At 39.8% G+C, this 20,695-nt stretch overlaps 1 protein-coding gene across 1 annotated transcript in view; it reads right to left on the minus strand.

The window, feature by feature from the left end:
- Positions 1–19,402: 19,402 nt before the first annotated feature.
- The window catches only part of LOC101851330 (fibrinogen C domain-containing protein 1-A), a 21,435-nt gene continuing 20,142 nt past the window's right edge, over positions 19,403–20,695 (minus strand). The window contains exon 7 of the mRNA XM_035968360.1: positions 19,403–20,184. Coding sequence (XP_035824253.1) covers positions 19,801–20,184 — 384 coding nt within the window. The 3' untranslated portion in view covers positions 19,403–19,800. The remainder of the gene's footprint in view (positions 20,185–20,695) is intronic.

Raw genomic sequence — 20,695 nt, forward strand, 5'->3', positions numbered from 1 at the left:
GTGTGTGTGTGTGTGTGTGTGTGTGTGTTTGTGTGTGAGAGAGAGAGAGAGAGAGATAGTGAGAGAGAGTGTTTGTGTGTGCGTGAGAGAGACAGAAAGACAGAGAGAGACAGAGAGAAACAGAGAGAGAGAGAGAGAGAGAAAGAAAGAGATAGATAGAGATAGAGATAGAGAGAGAGGATGAGAGAGAGAGAGACAGACAGACAGACAGAGAGGCGGAAAATCATTTTCTAGTCGACGCCATTAAGATCAGCGCAGGTTGCTTACCTCTTGACCATTGAGGCTCTCAACGAAATGTTTCCTCTTGTGGAAATCGAACAAACCTGTCTTTGGTATTCAGAGGCAGAGGGGGCGAGAGGGGGGAAAGGGTGATGGTGTGACGGTGCTTGAGGCGTAAATGTTGAACTCTTCACCGGTGTACAATTAGTTTTAGTAAGAGTTTCTACGGCTCCTGCAACACAATAAGCTCATATAAGTGCCGTCTGTGAACACTCAAAGATAGTACATAACAAGATGGTCCACTCAGCCAAAAAAGTGTCCTCCGGAAGTCCGCTCTTTGCTTCAGATGGAGTGCAGTCTGTTTTGAAGCTCTTTATCGTTTTTCCAGAAGAAGAATAGGAATAGCACCTCAATGCGTGTGCAGATCGACTGCTGTTTATCAGGAGTTCGGGTTCGTTCAGCGCGGAGTTTTAGTGTTTTAAAATTTTTCAATGACCTCTCGCCTTTCATTCTAAAGTAAAATTAAAGGAAGAAAAAAAATCACCCTTTCCTCCGGGAGAGGTTTTTTGGTCAGCGTAACCATTAAAAAAAAGCGTTCTTCCGAAATTTATTCAAAAACTTCTTAGTTTCACTTTGATATTTTAAACACAAGTAGGGTAACTCTGTTCGCAAAGGGTGCGCATTTGCGAAGAGGGCGCCACTAAATTTTGAGGACACGTTGTAATTGGCTCTAAGAGAGGAGTGGCCCCTCTTGTTATGGAGACACTTTGGTACACTGAAGGGAGGAGCTCGATTCCCAATCGGGAAAGTTCATAATTTTATCTGATAACAAAGATAATCGATCCAAATTCTTATACCCACTCGCGAATTTAACTTGGATCTCCTGCGTGCGACAGCATAAATCTAATATAATAATAAGCTTTATGTTTATAGGAAAAATGAAATAAGCGAGAAATACTCTTCTTACAACATGCTGAGATTTATTGTAGTTTTAACTGTTGTCATCCTGTGCATATGCAAAGTTTAGACATGATACTTTCAAGCATCACTTAGTTCATTACTAGACAATTTAAGTGATAAAATGTAATAGTATATTGATTCTATTATATTACTAAATTGATACATTCAATCAGGGACAGATAGATAGGTAGATAGATACTAGGGTCGTTCAAAACGTTTGCCCCCTCTCCAATAATGTCTAAACTTTTCAAGATATCTTCATAAAGTTTGTACATAATTGACTTTCATTATGTATACTCTCAAACCCCAAAAACAATATTAGGCTATGATGTTACACCTTTATGCTAATGTTGTTTACATCATGGAAGCTAAGTTACGTTGTCACCGAGAAAATGGCGTCCAGCAAACCTATGAATGTGCACTTAAAGCAAAGAGCTGTTATTGAGTTCCTTACTGCAGAGGGAGCTGCACCCATTAACATTCATAGGCGACTGAAGCTTGTCTAAGGTGAAGCATATGTAGATGTAAGTACTGTTCGAAGATGGGCAAAGGAGTTCGCTGAAACCAGTCCAGCAGAGACAGATTTTCATGACCAAGCTCGTTGTGGTCCTCCCAACTCTGCCAGTGATGTTCAACACTAGGAGAGAGTGGATAAGATCATCCAAGCAAACCGGCGGATCAAAGTAAGAGATTGCAGTGGAGTGTTAGGAATTTCAGTAGGGAGTGCTCAGTGTATTATCCATGATGTGTTGTGTTACAGGAAAGTGCGTGCACGGTGGGTTCCCCACACGTTGTCACTCGAGCTGAAATTAAACCGAAATCAACTTACTGGTGAACTCCTGGCTCGTTATACTGATGAAAGCGAAGCTTTGTTACGCCGTATAGTCACAGGAGACGAGACTTGGGAACACCATTATGACCCAGAGAATAAAAGACAATCGAAAGAATACAGGCACACTGGCTCACCTAGCGCCAAGAAGTTCAAAGTTGTTTCATCTGCAAAGAAAGTGTTGTTTTGGGACTGCAATGGTCTGATTCAAATGGAATTTTTGGAACACGGTTCCATTATCAACTCTGAACGATATTTTGAGAACTTAAGAAAACCTAGAGCACAGCTGTCACGAGTTCGGTCCGAAAAACAAAATGCAATTTTGCACCACGACAACGCCCGTCCACACACGATTCGACAAACTCAAGATGCCATGACAAGTCTCAGATTCCAAGAGACCTTACCGCACCCATCATACAGTCCAGACCTTGACCCTTGACCCATCATACAGTCCTGACCTTGCTCCATCTGACTTTTATCTTTTTCCTAAGTTGAAGGAGTACCTCAAAGGAAAACGTTATGCAGACGACGATGAAGTTCAAGAAGATGTGTGTCGCTGGTTCAGAGGAAAACCACATGAATTTTTCGCCGACGGCATGCGACAACTTATTCGGCGTTGGCTGATCTGCATCGACAAAGAAGACAACGACAACTGTGTTGAGAAGTAAAGGTACTGTCATGTAGCAGACATCCTAAGCTTTCGTTTGGTGTATAACTTTGGTATGTAGCATCAGTAATAAAGACATTATGAACTTGGAGGCAAAACTTTTTGAACGATCCTCGTAGATAGATAGATAGATAGATAGATAGATAGATAGATAGATAGATAGATAGATAGAGTACGAAGGCAATGTCTTATGGTTGATATGTGTAGTATTGTTTGACCCTCTCATGAACTGCACGACATAAGAACTATGTTACTCCCTTTGGACGGAACAATGCATGCATTTGTGTGAGGCATCGTGGTGAAATCAGGCGCTCGTCAAAAGGATACTGGGAATCTTTTTTTCAATTCTTTTTTGCTTCGCTCAATCAACATCTTTCATGCGTACGTAGAAATGTTTTAAGGACAAATTGTGGATTTTACTTCAAAACGTTGACCAAAGGCACCAGGGGCGAAGGCTGACTTGTTTGACATGGTAATCAAAATGAGATGGGACCAGTTAGGGCCTGGAGATTTCCCACTCACACAAGTCACAAGAATCTTACTGGCACCGGAGGCGGCAACTCTGAGTTGTGAATGAAAACAAATCCTGAATTCATGTTTTATGCATATTCAACCGCTAAAATAATCGGGAAAGTATTTCATTTAATATTTATTCTAACTAACCTTAAATTTAACTTTAGATTTGAACATACGAACACCAAGGAAAGAAGCAGAGATGTCAGTACTACAATGGCATGTTATACCAGACAGCCGAAACATTTTGATAGAGCATGCCACTTACAAATTATTTATTTCACATTTGGCTGTTTTTTGTCTAGCTTTTCGCGGCCAGGAGGCGGTGTCAGAATCGAGGTGACGATCTGGTTATAGGACGTTAAAAATCGAGGAAAAAAAAAACAAGCACTCGCAACAGTCAAGGTGTTATTAGGAGTTAGTTCCCCTCACATCTGTGAGGTAGAGTCGACCAGTGTAATAGTTACCTTACATAATCAGCGAGTGAGGCTGCTTATAACTGTGGCTCGAAAGGGGTGAACAGGGTATATGCGGCAATGAAACAGTTTTGACTGCTATGCACACGTTCCCTACAACTCTATTGGTAGACTCTTCCAGCCTCACTTTAAGCTTACTTAATCAAAGCTTGTGACTGCATATGGAGTGGCCTGATAGGGGCGAACAGGCTATTTCTGTGGCAATGAAACGGTTTTGAAGGTTAGGCATAGTCTATTGTTCATTAGTGATTATGAACGTCTTTTTACATTTAACTTATGAGGATAATGTCTATCGGTGAATTTGACTGCGACAATGTTTCAAAATTAGGAAGGGAAGCAGTAATTATTTGATTATATAGACGCTTCGTCTCCGAAAGGCACACAGAATGTAAATTTGCAGTTTTCGAAATCAATAATTTGCAGTTTTCGAAATCATTCCAACTTTGAAGGCCATATGTGAGATGTGCTGACAAAATGATATACTTCTCACGATCCAAGAACGGAGATATCGGCTGAAAATCAAAACTGGGTTCAGATTATTTATAAATTTTCAATTGATGCCATTTTGTTCAAGTTAACTGTGTCTTTTACTATTCCATGCTCACAAATTGTACAAACTTCACCTATTAGGTTGATGTATCAGTTTATATAATGCTCAAATCCGAGAAGTAACTCATTTTGTCAGCACATCTCACATATGTGAGGAAGCGTGGTGGAATCAGGCTCTCGTCAAAATAATCAAAGTGAAGAAATTTGCATTTTTCCACGGGTTTGTGAATTTTTATCAAATTTTTTGTTTTTTGAATCAACACCTTTCATGCCCATTAAAGAACTCATTTCTGTGTGGATTTTTCTGAAAAGCTTTGATGAAACGCACAAAAATGTACATTTTCAGTTACCATGGACTCTTAAGCCAAGGAAATAACTAATATTTAGCGGCCATTTTCTCACTAATTTTACCTCTGAAAACAGGTGACCCCCACCTCCTTCTTTCGTAAATATCTCGATTTGTATTCAAGATAAATGGATACTTTTTTCATCCAAATAAAGACAATTGAACAAGCTTTAAGATGATACCAATAACTCTAAATGACCAAAAAATGACGAGAGCCTGATTCCACCACGCTGCCTCAGATATTGTCTTGATAATTTTACCTAAGACAGTCCCCCACCTCCTTTAATCACAAGTACCCGGACGTCTATTCAAGATAGACGGGCAATCTTTTCACGAAAAAAAGACAAAAAAAAACAAGACTTAAAAACACAGGCAATAACTTCGTTCTTCATGCAGATTTTTCCACCTGTTTTCTTTGTCTGAAACGTTAATGGCGTAGGGAACAACTATGCATGCTATGGAATGTACCAATACATGTACTATGGAATGTACCAATACATGTACAAGGTCATCCAGAAAAAGCAAAACTTTATTTGTAAATATTTTCCTCCTCATAGAAGTTTTATGTTTCAAATTTTGGAGTCAAAGGAATTTGTCTGATATGCATTTTAGATAAATCCACATAATAGTTTTTCTCTGCATAGTGCCAACTAAAAGTCCCAACGATTGGGCATATTGCAAGTTACAGCAGTCTTACAGACCAACAGAATTTTGCAGATGGTTTTTCTCAAGTTTCATTTACCTGTTGAAATCACAGTTAATATTAGTAAAGAGCAGAAACCTTTTGTACTGAACATTTCCTCACCACCAACTGATTTCGTAAGTTTCGTGCAAGGTGCAGAAATCATGTCAAAGTGTCCATAAAGCCTTCTTTGATGTCAAGCGTGAACATGGTCCATCTGTTAAGACTTGCAGATAATCAGAACAAAAACTTCCCAGACAAAACGACCACTTGAGGTCAAACACACACTGTCCGCACCCCGTTAAGCTTTAAACGTCACCAGGGTAAATCTAGTTGAACCCCATGAGGCGTCTGTCCGTAGATAATGTCTGCAGCTTGGACTTTCCTACATCTGTAAATTTTTATCAAATTTTTGTCTTTTGGCTCAACATCTTTCATCCCCATTAAAAAACTCATTTCTTTGTGGATTTTTCTGAAAAGCGTTGATTAAAGGCACAAAAATGTAAATTTTCAGTTACCAGGGACTCTTAAGCTTAGGAAATAACTAATCTTTGACGGCCATTTTTTCACAAATTTTACCTCTGAAAACAAGTGACCCCCACCTCCTTCTTTCGCAAATATCTCGACTTGTATTCAAGGTAAATGGATATTTTTTTTCACCAAAATAAAGACAAGTGAATAAGTTTTAAGATGATACCAATAAGTCTACATGCCCACAAAATTGACGAGAGCCTGATTCCACCGCGCTGCCTCACATATGTTCATTTACCAAATTAGATAGATGACTTCTTGCAGCGATGGCGGTACATGGAATCTGTAAATCTCGGGGAAAACATCACGGCTGAGTTTCATTTTCTTTCTCAGGGCTCAAAGGAATGACCTGAAGTATTGTGCTCTGCCTGTACTATCGAGTAATAATATAATTTGTATATTGAGGCGAAGATTGTCCCATTTATTGAGTGCTACAACAGTGTTTGGCTGTCTCAGAAGTGCTAACATGTTGACTGATAAGTCTGCTCTGGTAATCGAGGTTGAAGTGGACGAATTAGAAATAATTTTTTAAAAACAACGAAACAAAAACAAACAACCCCCTTCCCCCACCCCCCAAAAACAACAACAACAACAACAAACAAACAACAAAAACAAAAACAAAAGCAAAAAAAAAAAAAGCAAACAAGGAAAGATTGCTGCCATTTTCTTCACTCCTAACTAAAAAAGTGACGACAGAGAAGCGCCCCTAGACAAAGTCGGTGGCATGGTGTTTAGGCGTGTAGTCACTGGGATGTGTCTTTGAGCATCACACGACAACCTTAGGTAAAAAAAACAGAACAATGCTGTACTGTGGCGACCAATAATGGAGTCTTTGTAAACTTGTCAGTCTTTGTTTCGATGTTGTGTGTATTTGGAAACTGATAAAATATTTGTGTATGTATAGCTATGGGTTCAAGTGTGTAAATGTCTAGGTATTTACGTGTGAATGGATAATAATATTTATTGTTTAGGTTAAGTCAATTCTATCTCGCAACAAGGTGTCAGTTTAGATATTGTGTATTTGGAAACTCTAATACAATATTCTTTGTATGTATATAAATGTGTTGTATCACTTTCGATATTGTGTATTTGGAAACTCTAATAAAATATTCTTTGTATGTATATCTATGTATGGTGTCATTTTAAATATTGTGTATTTGGAAACTCTAATAAAATATTCTTTGTACGTATATGAATGTATGGTGTCAGTTTAAATATTGTGTATTTGGAAACTCTAATAAAATATTCTTTGTACGTATATAAATGTATGGTGTCAGTTTCGATATTGTGTATTTGGAAACTCTAATAAAATATTCTTTGTACGTATATCAATGTGTTCAAGTGCATATATATATATATATATATATATATATATATATATATATATATATATATATATATATATATATATATATATATGAGTGTCACTACGCGGTGGAATCAGGCTCTCGTCTATTTTTGGGCCTGTGGAGTTGTTGGTATCACCTTAAAGCTTTTTAATTAGTATTGCTTTTCATGAAAGAAGTACCCATTTGTTTTGAATAGAAGTTGATATATTTGTGATTGAAGGAAGTGGGGGTCGACTGGTTTCAGAGGTAAAACTAGCGAGAAAATGGCCGCCAAAGTTTGATAATTTCCATAGCTTGAGAGTCTTTGGAAATAGAAAAAAAATGCAATTTTGTGTGCCTTTAATCAACATTTTTCTGTAAAATTTCAAAAAGAGATGTCTTTTTAATTAGACATGTAAAGTGTTGAGCCAAATTAACATCTTTTTTCTTCAAAATGCCAAACTGACTGAAAATTGCCGGTTTCTTTGATTTCAATATTTTGACGAGCGTCTGATTTCACCACGATGTCTCACATGTAGGCATGGGAGTGTACATAATGTGTGTGTCATTGAGCCCAGAATTTCCCCATTGGAATTCAAGAATTTATCCCCGGACACCAAGCGTGCCCTCATGCGATCAACCGCACATCTCTCAAGTTTCATTCAAAATAGGTGGACATTCTTTTCATCAAAAGGAAGATAAACGAACAAGCGATGGGATGATTACAAAAACTCAATATGCCAAAAAATTGACGAGCGTATGTTTCCATCGCGTCGTGACACAATCATTATGGCTTCCCCGTTCAAGTCTTATTCACTGTTCCCCCTCTATTTATGTGGAGCATCTCGTCTAGGATCAATTTGTATTTGGAACTCATATTGTAATACACAAATATGTTTACAGCGGAATTTGTAGCTTCCAAGGATTTACAAATGGACCATGATAGCAAAAACATGTTCTTATATGTACCGTATATGCTATAGTCCTCAGAGGCAATCATTATTATCTGGTTGACAGCACTAGGCAAAAAACAACCCATGAATATGCTAGAGATAAGAATAATCATGGAGACCACTTTTTTGTCTCTATTCGATAAAGAGTCTTGCTTCGCAGAACTTGACGTCGACTGGCGCCATTTAGATTTCAGTATAAGATTTCTAACAAGAATGATAGTGCAGACAATAACGACCAAGAAAGACACATATTGAGGCAAAATATTGACCAAAACTGCCACGTTCTCAATGTAGACACCGTTAGGTATGTAAAGTAATCCTATCTTTGTCACATTTTTACTTGGATAAAACTTTGGCCCAAGACGGATTGAATAATATGCTGGTGCAACGCCAGAAATCACGATGAGGTATATGCAAAGTACCACGAAAATTGTTCTCCGCGGGGTTATGATCGTCTTCACCTTGAGAGGCATAGCGATACACAGACACCTCTCAAACGTGACGAAGGCTGTGATCCAACCAGTGATGCGTGTGAAACAAGTGTGGGGCCATCCTGCTGTCACGTATTCAATCTCTTCATTGTCAAAAGGCACATCAGCATTGACAAGCCAGGGATTAAAACAGATGCTCATCCACAAAAGTGATACTAGCCCTCCCATATCGGAGAGGGCCAGACCGAATAGGGTTATGTTGACGGTGTCCTTGAAGCCTTGCTTCCTGAAAACGATCATGTTGATTACGTTGAAGATGATGCCAAAGAAGCTGACAGATCCCATGACAGCGACGTAGAAGACCAGGTTGAAGATGTTGTATGTGTGATCGTCCACAAGTTTAGCGTGGCCTACATCTAAGGCTGCTTTCTTGCTTTCGTTTCCAGAACCCATTTCCTATATTTCACAGGACACACGTTCTCCTCGATTACTGCAGCAGCTGTCTAACCACTTGAGCCTGTGAAACAGAGGAAATGCTTGGGATAAGAAAAGAGTAAATGAATTGGGGATTAGAAAAGAGTAAATGAATTGGGATTAGAAAAGGGTAAATGCTTGGTATTAGAATGTGATACCTTATCCAAACAATCATAGAAATTATACCATCCCATTTTGTGTTTCCTATGTCCATGTTATACACAGATCCTGTTTTGCAGTGGCATCTTGGAGAGGAAAGATGCAAGATTCAAAACTAAAATATTCTTATTCATAATTTGATTTTTAAAAATAATATTGCATTGACATGTTTCTTGACCAATGCTGACGAATTAGATGAAAACCTGTTGGACCACTTACATTTGTATGTAATGTTGAAATTAGGAGATCTGGACGAAAAGTAAGGTAAATATTGTCAGTCATGAATAGTTTCTTTTGTTACTTGTGTTACTTGTTACTTGTGTGAAGGACCGACATCATTGCACAAGGGGCATCGCCATAGGCGCTCCGTTCCCTGAAGAAGTGTGTAGATTCTGACGGTTCCAAGCAATGTTTGATTCCATAGCCTTCTGCTCATCCCACTAAGTCTTGATCTTCTGCAGGTGCCCCATCCAATTCCAAGCTCACGAAGCCGCTCAAGATGATGGTATTCCGACTCTTCTTGTTCTTTTCTCGTGTTTCCCTGACTGAACGCACAATTTCAGATTAGTCAGGGTACAGCTTCACATCGGGTTTTGCTTTCCCACCGAGAGTGCTCTGAGAGTCTGTGACAAAGACCACATGTGCTTGTCGAGTTGTTGTGACCCATTTGAGAACATGAGTAGTTGCCTCTATCTCCATTCTTATGCTAGATGTTGTCATATCGTATGCTCTCTGCTGTTCCTGCACCAATCTGCCACTCACTCTTGCTGAGAAGCCCCATCCAGATTTCCCCCCTCGTTTAACCGATCCATCCGTGTATACAACCACACCTTTGTGCCGTGAGTTGTCTTCAATCAGTTGTCGTATCTCAGCATCTGTCGCTCTCTGCGGCCTCTCTCTACATTCTCTGTTCAGCGTAATCACTACCTTCCCAAAATCTCCCTGCTGTCTCTCATTCATCTTTACCACGCTTTATATCTTCCAGTGGGCAGACTACCTTGGTGGTGTTTTCAGCCTCGGCCATCCAAGAAGCTCCTCGTTTTAGATGATTTCCCTTGATTGCTCCAATGGCTTCGTGAAGTGGGTGTGGCTTATCAGCCGCCATCCTCATGTACGCCCTCACCTGAGCCACTTTGTGTCTGTTTTCCACTGACATGAGGCCCAATACATGCCTCATACCTCATACAGACCAGCTGCTGATACATAAGAAGCAGTAGCTTTTGTTCCATCCCTGAAGCCCACATGACCTTCACTGCATTCAAGCCCTTCTTTGCCCTTTCCATAACACCATATATGTGATCTTTGAAGGATAGACAGCGATCGAAAACCCCTCCCAGATACCACATCTTCTGACATCTTTGAATATTCTGTCCATTTTCCGTCAGCTCTGGGTCATCTGTCTTTGCTATTCGAATGTTTAAAGAGCCCCACAGTGCTGCGGCCTTCTGAGGATTGATCACTGCGGTCGATTCAGCACACCACTCCATGATTTTCTCAACCTCTTGCTGTAATTCATGTGTCATTTTCTGCCGATCCCGCCCGTGCGTGTAAGCCAAGATGTCATCTGCAAATGTTAGTATTTTCCCTGGCCCAACGCTGTTCAGCGTTCCAATACGAGCAGTGTGAAGACATTGAACAGTATGGGCAATAAGGATGAGCCCTGTGGGAGTCCTGGTCTTATCACCTGTGGGCTTGAAATCCATTGACCACACCGCAAAGCCACTTTCCTTTCCAGCATTGCCCCTGCAATCCACCCAACAATCCACGGGTTCACGTCACAATCTAGCAGAGCACACATTAGCCTCTCATAATGTACATGATTGTAAGCATCTTCCAGATCTAAAGCTATTGCCACGGTCTCTTCTCCTCTCTGAAAGCCTTCATATACATCGTACGCGATGGTCCCTGCGTTGTTCCAAGTTTCCTTTCAGGGTCTGTAACTCCCTAACTCCTTAGGTAGGTTCCCGTTGTTCTCTAGCTCATCCATAAGTATTCTTGCCATGCATTTTTCTAGCACTTTTCCATACACATTTTGCAAGGTGATAATGCGGTATCCGTTGAGTTGTTTGTGAATCTTCCCAGGTTTTGGTAGTGGCTTTAAATAACTATGCCGCCACTCTTCTTCTACAGTTGATGTCCTGATGCTGCTGTTGTAGTCATCTACACTTTTTATCCCGTCCTTTGTCACTGAACTCATTAAAGTGGTTGTACTGTATCCCGTCTGGACCTGGCGTTGTGTTGTTGTTGGTTTTTAGCACAGATTTGACCAAATCTATCGTGATGATGTTGTCATATCCCTCGTCCCGCATGATTCCCTTCAAACTTTGGCATACTTCTGTCCTTGTCTCAGCATCACCCTGGTCAGTCTGTATGATGTATCTTTTAAGAAAGGCTTCTCCTTTGCATGCATCATCTCTCAGAATAGTCATTCCACCACTGCTCTTGATTTTCGGCATTGAGTTTGCTGTGCGCCCGTTGTTCATTCTATTGTGTAACTTCCAATATTTTTGTTTACCTTTGTCTTGTCCAGCGTCCAAGACAAATTTCTCCCAACTTTTTTTTTTCCGCTCCTTTGGCTATTTCCTTAGAATCCACACATCGCCTGTTCTTTGTTTAAGCAGCTTCTTGGATGATGTGTTGCTCACTGGTGTTGTCCTTACGAAGTTTTTGCCACTTTTTGACCGCTTGCCTTTTCCTCTTCCATGCTTCCTCACATTCCTCCTTCCACCATGGTGGTTGTACCATCTGTTTCTTATTCGATTTTCGGGACACTTTACTTCGCAGCTTTCCTAGCGGTGCGTCATTGTCTTTCTTGTAAGCTTTCATTCGGCGCTTGTTTCTTAGTGGTCTGCGGTGTCCCTTTTCGATCACTAAACGGGTGCAGTACCATAATTTATACATTTAAAACAGAAAACGGCAGTTTGTATTTGATCCTTTCTTTTACTGGCAACCAGTGTAGTTTTGAATTGGTGTTACGCACCCTGATTTCTTTTGCTCCATTATTAATTTTGCTGCTTGATTTTGGAGTACTTGTAACTTTGATAGTTTTTCGGCCGTCAAACCGGACAAAACAGCATTACACTTATCTAATTTTGATAATATTAGTGTTGTTACTGATGTCTTGGCTGCTGCTTTAGTTAAATAATTTCTTATACTATCAATTTTCTGAAGCTGAAAATAGATACTTTTGCGGAGCTGGCTACTTTGGGAGGACCTTTTTTTAACTTTTACATCAACAATTTGGGTTGTGGATGTTGACATATGTGAGGCAGCGCGGTGGAATCAGGCTGTCGTCAATTTTTGGGCATGTAGAGTTATTGGTATCATCTTAAAGCTTGTTTACTTGTCTTTATTTGGAAGAAAAACATATCCATTTATCTTGAATACAAGTCGAGATATTTGTGAATGAAGGAGGTGGGGGTCACCTGTTTTTAGAGGTAAAATTAGAGAGAAAATGGCTGTCAAAGATTAGTTATTTCCTTAGCTTAAGAGTCCGTGGTAACTGAAAAAATCATTATTATGTTTGCCTTTAATTAACGTTTTTCAGAAAAATCCACACAGAAATGAGTTCTTTAATGGACATGAAAGGTGTTAAGCCAAAAAACAAAATTTTGATACAAATTCACAAACCTGCGGAAAAATGCAAGTTTCTTCACTTTGATTGCTTTGACGAGAGCCTGATTCCACCACGCTGCCTCTCATATTATTTCTTTCAGCTTTTTATTTTGCGATATTGTTGATTTGTTTTCTTCTTTTTTTAATAGTTTCAGTTAAAGTTTTACTGCACTTGCAAAAGAATTACGTGCCGAAAATTTGAGGTGTTAGTAGAGAGTAACTTACAGAGCAAAGAAGGTGGAGAGATCAGGATAACTGATGTCTGGTAGGAAAGAAAGAGTAAATCTCACCAAAGCACCCATCCAGTCGCCCACTAGTGATTATGTTTCCAGCAAGCTGGTTTCCGAATCGCGCAAACGATGAGCAAGCGTAATAGAAACCTCTTTTTAATACGTCACTTCTGGTTGTTTTTGTTCTGTTTCGTTTTTTTTATTTTTTTATTTTCTGTTTTGTTTTTTACTGGAAAGGAAATGGGAGTGGGGGGGGGGGGGGGGGGGTAGAGTTTTCATGTACCGGTATCTTTTACCATTTTTACTGAGGTAATTGAAGTAATCTATCTTGCCTTCCGTTGACACAGACCCGAGTTACTCCTCTGTAAAATTATTCGGTCCTTTGTGAGACAACCTCATATTTCAGTTTAATTGTTGTAATAAAAATACAATTATTTAACGTTTACTTTGTAATAATTGAGCAAATTAAAATTTGTTGGCAATGTACTTACAAGTAATAGTTGAGCTGATTTGTCGACACATCTCTTCCTGCCTTTGGAACTCACTAACCATCTATCTAGTCTAACACTTTGTACCGATTCTACACGACAAACGTGTAAATTAGAGTCTAAAGTTCAACAAATTGTTTCGATTCTTTACCATAATGTGGCTGAACTATGAACATCATATTTCACAATACCTATTACACCTTTTTCAGAATCTTTGTCCAGTTTGCTTAGGTTAGCATTTAGTCAGTATTGGCTCATATGACATTATGCAGTTGCGAGCGGCGTGAAACACTTACCGAAAATTAGTTATTATTCCACACTCTCATAGTTATTATCCATTCTTCAGAACGTAGATAGTCATGGTGTACAGAGTTCTTTGTGTGGGCTACACAAGTTATCTCGTGATTCGTGTTTCTGTTCCCCCAGTTCGCTCATAAGTAGGGACTAAATAGTACTTGAACAGCAGCAATTTCCTACTCGTTGTCGACGTATTCAATTTGTCTTGACCTAGCTAACGTTCTGGTTTTTTAAAACAAACTTGAAGTTCTGTCGATTGAGGAAAACTCAGCGAGGCTTCAAAGAATATTTGTCAAATTGTAATATTTTTCTCTGCCTATGCTCTCACCCTTAGGGTGGCGCAGGTAGTCTAGTGGTTAGGCTACCGGACCCCTAATTGTGAGTTCTGGGTTCGGGGGTTCGGGGTTTCGAGCTTCAGCTCGGTCCGACATTGCGTCCTTTAGAAAGGCACTTTACACGAAATTCCCATTTGGCTCGGTCCTTTCAGAGATGGACATTAAACTCGGAGGTCCCCCCTCTTAACTAATAATAGTGTTGATAGGGACATCAAACCTATATTATTTCACCATTTTTCGGCCTTATAGCAATTTACAGGGCACAATTGTAATGATACAAAAGTAACGGCAAGAAGAAGTGCTAAGATACATGGCGAACTGTACTCACGCTAAAAAAAGAGATGGTGCCTCTTTTAAATTGCCACACCTTTATTAATAGACAGTCGACAGTCGCCAAATGTGACATGTATATCGGTGTGTGTTTGTTGTCGTAAGTCACATGAGTTCCCGCAAAAATTATTGCTCGTCAAAGGAGATAACTGATTGGTTCTGAGTTCATTTAAAAGGTTAGATTCAAGATCAGCGAGAACTGGAAGGAATCGACCCCGGGAGATAAACTTGAGAGCCCACACACCAGCTTCCAGGTCTACGTGTGTTGCTCACTTTTCTTGTTTTTTGTTTTTGTTTAGTTTTGACTTTCGAATGTCCACGTCAGGGAAGGAGGCGAGGAATTGAGTCAATAGATTCGCTGATGGTCGTTGTGGTGAACAGGGACCAAGCAGACAGTTAAATGATTTACATGATGTCTATAGTATCTGACTCGAACAAGTGGTAAAAAGCTGAAAGCACGATACACTAATATGTTTGCTCAGTTAGAGAGAGAGAGAGAGAGAGAGAGAGAGAGAGAGAGAGAGACAGAGACAGAGACAGAGACAGAGACAGAGACAGAGAGAAATTGATCACAAGTAATATATTATATTCGAGTCGACGCCATTAAGATCGGCGTGGGCTGCTTCCCTCTGGGCGATTGAGGCACTCAGAGCTTCCCTTTTGCAAATCGAGCACTTGTCCTCTGGTGTTAAAATCAGCCAGAAAAAAAAAATACCCCCAAGGGCGGTGCTACTGACTGTAGTGTCTTTAGGCCATTCCCAAAAGGGGGGGGGGGCATTTCTTGTTCATGCACAGAAGAATTGTAAATGGGCTGATCCAACAATGCCACGCTCATTACTGTGCCTGATCTACAACAGGGAACTGCTGTTTTTTCTTTCCTAATCCTTACTATTGTCATTTTTCCTCTACTTCTTTTGTATGTTTGTCACACTCTTGTGACCCGCTATTTCCGAGGTGCCTTGATAGTCGAAGCCGACTTTGTGCTGTTGAAGCTAGAGAGGTGAGCAGAGTAAGTCTGATTCCCTGTAAAGACTTCTCTGTAGACACCCACCCCCTGGCGCTCATATGACCTTATGCAGTTGCGAGCGCCGTAAAGGGGAGGGAGGGGGGGGGAGGGGGGAGGGGGGGGGGTCGACAAGCCAATCGCCGACCGATTGCCCGATTCACGTCCTGAAAACGAACGCGTTTGATTTTGAGGCTGCGAGTCGGGAGATCGGTTTGTGCCACAATGGGCGCTTTGAGCCCCCAATCTGGCTAGCCCACGCCTACCGACCCGAACCGAACCTAACCGACCGATCGAGCCAATGGGCACCCCCTGTAAGGACACAAAGTAACATTGTATACTTACTTTATTTTTCCCATAAAGAGGCCATCTGAGATTTAGCCCTTCGGCCTGTGCAGCATTGTATACAAATGTGAGGCAGCGTGGTGGAATCTGGCTTTCGTCAAAATAATCAAACTTGCATTTTTCCGAAGGTTTGTGAATTTTTATCAAATTTTTGTTTTTTGGCTCAACACCTTTCAGACCCAATAAAGAACTCATTTATGGGTGGATTTTTCTGAAAAACATTGATTAAAGGTACCAAAAATGTAAATATTTAGTTACCATGGAGCTAAGGAAATAACTAATCTTTGGCGGCCATTTTCTCACAAATTTTACCTCTGAAAGTAGGTGAACCCCACCTCCTTCTTTTGCAAATATCTCGACTTGTAGTCAAGATAAATGATATTTTTTTTCATCCATATAAAGACAAGTAAACAAGCTTTAAGATGATACCAATAACTCTAAATGCCCAAAAATTGACGAGAGCCTGATTCCACCACGCTGCCTCACAAATGATACGTGGTAGCATACACAAAAAAAGGTGGGGGGGGGGGGGGGGTGATGGGGTGATGATGCTTGTGGTGTAAATGTTGAACTCTTTACCTGTGTACAGTGAAGGAAGGAGCTCGATTTCCAGTCGGGAAAGTTCATACATTTATCTCATATCTACAGAGATAATTGATCCAAATTCTTATACCCACTCGGGAATTGAACTTGGATTTCCTGCGTGCGACAGCAAAAACCACTAACACAATAACAAGCTTTATGTTCACAGAAAAAAATGGAATAAGCGAGAAACACCCTTTTTGCAATATACTGAGATTTATTGTAGTTTTAAATGTTCTCATCTTGTACATATTATTATGCAACGTTTAGAAATTATACTTCCAAGTATCAGTTAATTTATCACTAGACAATTTAAGTGATATTATGTAATGGTATATTGATTATATTACTCGTATAATACATTCATTCATGAACAAATGGATAGATAGTTAGATTGAAATAGACAGATAGATAGATAGATAGATAGATAGATAGATAGATAGATAGATAGATAGATAGATAAATAGAGTACGAAGGCAACGTCTTATGGTTATGCGTAGCATTGTTTGACGCTCCCATGAACTGCACGACATAACAACTATTTTTCTCCGTTTGGAAAGAACAATTCATGCATTTATGTGAGGCATCGTGGTGGAATCAGGCGCTCGTCAAAAGGATGGAATCCAAGAAAACAGTATTTTTGTGGACGGTGGAAATCTTTTTTTCGATATTTTTTTCTTCGCTCAACACCTTTTATGTGTATGTAGAAATGTTTTAGAGACAAATTGTAGATTTTACTGAAAAACGTTGATCAAAGACACAAAAAAAGTAAATTTGCAGTTTTCAAAATCCTTCCAACTTTGGAAGTCACCAAACTTTGGCGGTCATTTTCTTGATAAAGTTGTGAGGCACGGTGGTGAGATCAGGAACCTGTCAAAATAAGGGAGTCGAAGAGACTGGTATTTTCCCGCTCGTTTGGAAATCTTTATCAATTTTTTTTTTGCTTTGGTCTCAACATTTTAATTGTCCTTTTGACATTTTAAAAAACAAACCCCGTTGATTTAAGGCATAAACATATAAATGTGCTCTTTTCAAGTTCTCTCAAGCTTTAGAAGTCACGAAACTTAGACGGCCGTTTTCACGCTAATTTTACCTCCAAAACCTAATGACCCCATCTCCTTCAATCGCAAACGTCTCGAATCCTGTTAAGAACAGATGAGTGCTTTTTTTTTTCTAAAGCAAGACAAAAACGAAAGAACAAGCTTTAAGACGGTACCAATAACTCTACATGTCCGAAAATCCCCGAGCTCCTGATTCCACTTCGTCGTGGCACAGTATTTACATTTCTGGCGGGGTGCCACCTCTCCATAGTAAACTATCTCAGTTCTACGGTTCTGTTTGATGTTTGTTTAGTAGAGGTCTTATGGCGCTCGCAACTGCATAAGGTCATACGAGCGCCAAGGGGTGGATATCAACAGAGAAGTCCTTACATGGAACCAGGCTTACTCTACTCACCTCTCTAGCTTCAATAGCACAAAGTCTGCTTCGACTATCAAGGCACCCCGGAAATAGCGGGTCACCAGAGTGTGACAAACGCACCAAAGAAGTAGAGGAAAAATGACGATAGTAAGGATTAGGGGGAAAAAGCAGCAGTTTCCTGTTGTAGTTCAGGCACAGTTATAAGCATGTCATTGTTGAATCAGCCCATTTACAATTCTACTGTGCATAAAAACAAGTTGATGTCCCGCCTTTGAGAATGGCATAAAGACACTTCAGTCAGTGGCACCACCCCGGAGGGGTGGGGGTTCTACAAATCTCTCCGTCAGAAAAAACAGCAATTGCATAGGCACTCATAGGCCCACTGCTTAACTGCTTAATACTTAACATACAGAATGGAGTACTGGTATCTTTGAATTCCAATATTTTCTGTGAAAATACATATCTCCGTAACTTGGCAACTATTCAAGCTGAAAAGAGAGACGAACTTTAGATAAAAGATTAAGTAAATTCACTTCTAAATTTTCTAGTTGATATATAATTAGCTCATACCACTTAGAATGGTACCCCGAGAGTCAAATTGTTAGAATCTTTGTCGCATTTCCCCTTGTTCCTTACATGTCCTAAGCCTATTCCCTGCTATATCGCAATAAGTTTATTTTGAAACTAGCTGGGCCCCTTTCGATGAAAAGATTGATCGGTGCACTAACATCAACTGAAAGTTATTGGCCTACTATATTTACACTTTATTGGAATGGAGGCATAAATCTTGAGAGATTAAAAAAAAATAGAAGGTCTAGATCTATACTCTCAAAACAAAGTGCGCCTCGCGAAATATCATTTCTGGCACTTCCGATGTGAAGGACAGCTATGCAGATTTGTTTCGTTTCTCAGTGGAATAATCACAAAAGGCGAAGGAAGGACGGGAACTTTGTATCAAATATATTATTTTAAAGTGAGGAAATGAATAAATAAAAAATCGGGCTCCGTCATGAGGACCTTTCTATCTTTTGTAGATACTTGCCAACTTTTAACTCTGCAGCTGTCGTAGTTAATGGAAAAAGTGACACATGTGTTTCCAAGTTGGCAAACATATAATAATAGATATGTACACGTTTTTAACATAGTCCACATAATGGTAAAGCTTTCAAGCTACAAGCCTGTATTTCTCATCAAAACTCAAGAGAAAAAGAGACACATTTGGTATAATATGAAGATTCAATAATCTTTATTGTGAGGCAGTGTGGTGGAATCAGGCTCTCGTCAATTTTTGGGCATGTGGAGTTATTGGTATCATCAGCTTGTTCACTTGTCTTTATTTGGATGAAAAAAATATCCATTTATCTTGAATATAAGTCGAGATATTTGCGAATGAAGGGCGTGGGGGTCACCTGTTTTCAGAGGTAAAATTAATGAGAAAATGGCCGCCAAAGATTGGTTATTTCCATAGCTTAAGAGTCCGTGGTAACTGAACATTTTTATTTTTTGTGCCTTTAATCAACGTTTTTCAGAAAAAAAATCCACACAGAAATGAGTTCTTTAATGGGCATGAAAGGTGTTGAGAGCCAAAAACCAAAAAATTTATAAAAATTCACAAACCTGCGGAAAAATGCAATTTTTTTCACTGTCAATATTTTGACGAGAGCCTGATTCCACCACGCTGCCTCACAAATATAGTACAGGCAAGTGGCACTCAGGATAACAAGAAGAAAAAAATAATGCAGGAACTAGTGGGTTACTGGAGAGTTGCCGACCTCCCAAGGTTCACGCACTGACAACTCGTACCTTCGAAGTATATTAAAAATGGAGACATACTTTCGTTATTCATGCAGATTTTTCCATCTGTTTTCTTTGTCTGAAATTTTAACGAGGCAGGCAAGAATATGCATGCTATGAACTCTGCCAATTCATGTTTTTAGTTCGCTTGTGTGTTTGATGGCTCCAAATGTGCCTCAACATTGCCCTTGGTCTGTAACTTGCTGGTCGGACGCATGCGTCCTCTTCGTCCTTATAGAGTTAAGTTAACACTTAGCGATTTTTGGGCGAATCTTTATTTCGGTGAAGGTTGCAGAATTGTACCGGCCCGTCACACTATCCCAGATCAAGCCGTCGCCACCTCCTGAGCTGCCCCACTCCCCGTTAAAATTGACACGATGGCAGTTCCTGTACCACCAGGCTCCGTGGTCAGCTTCCGCACAGTTGTAGTGCCTGAAGGAATCGTTGTCACGGTCCTTGGTGGAAAAAGGAAGCCCGTTATGATACCTCATTTCGTCCTTCACATTACCGGAAAATCCTGAAATTTGGATAGTGTAGTTCTCAAGTTCTCCTGAAAGTGAAAACTCGTCGTAGGCGGCGTAGTAGGAGGTACCCATGTATGCAAAATCAAACCTCAGTTCGTATTTTGCCTGGAGATGAGAACAAGAGGAAAATTAAAACAGAAGTTAGAATAACATAATCACATACAAATTGTCCATCTTTGTCTGAAATGTTTCAACAGCAATGCATCATCAGAATATAATGTGTCCCAACGGGATAAAATCAGGTGCTCACCAATTTTCTAGCACTTGGGTTTATGGGATAAACTTAAAACTTGTTCATTTGCTCTGCTTTTGGTGAAAAATTACTCATGTATTTGGAATAAAAGTTGAGATATTTGCTTGTGAACGGGTTGGGGTCGTCCGGTGTAAGATTTTACAAGAAACTTGTTAATTATGTAGACTCTAGCCAGCCTAGTTGTGATGCATGTGAGTGGATACAGATTTCTATGTAACGGATAATCTAGTTTTTATGTAGCCTTGGTTACAGTACTCTCAGTGCTGAACATCATCATCATCATCATCATCATCATCATCATCATCATCATCATCATCATCATCATCATCATCATCATCATCATCATCATCATCATCATCATCA

The sequence above is a fragment of the Aplysia californica genome, unplaced genomic scaffold (genome assembly GCF_000002075.1).
Source record: "Aplysia californica isolate F4 #8 unplaced genomic scaffold, AplCal3.0 scaffold00053, whole genome shotgun sequence".
In the NCBI taxonomy this organism is placed as follows: domain Eukaryota; kingdom Metazoa; phylum Mollusca; class Gastropoda; order Aplysiida; family Aplysiidae; genus Aplysia; species Aplysia californica.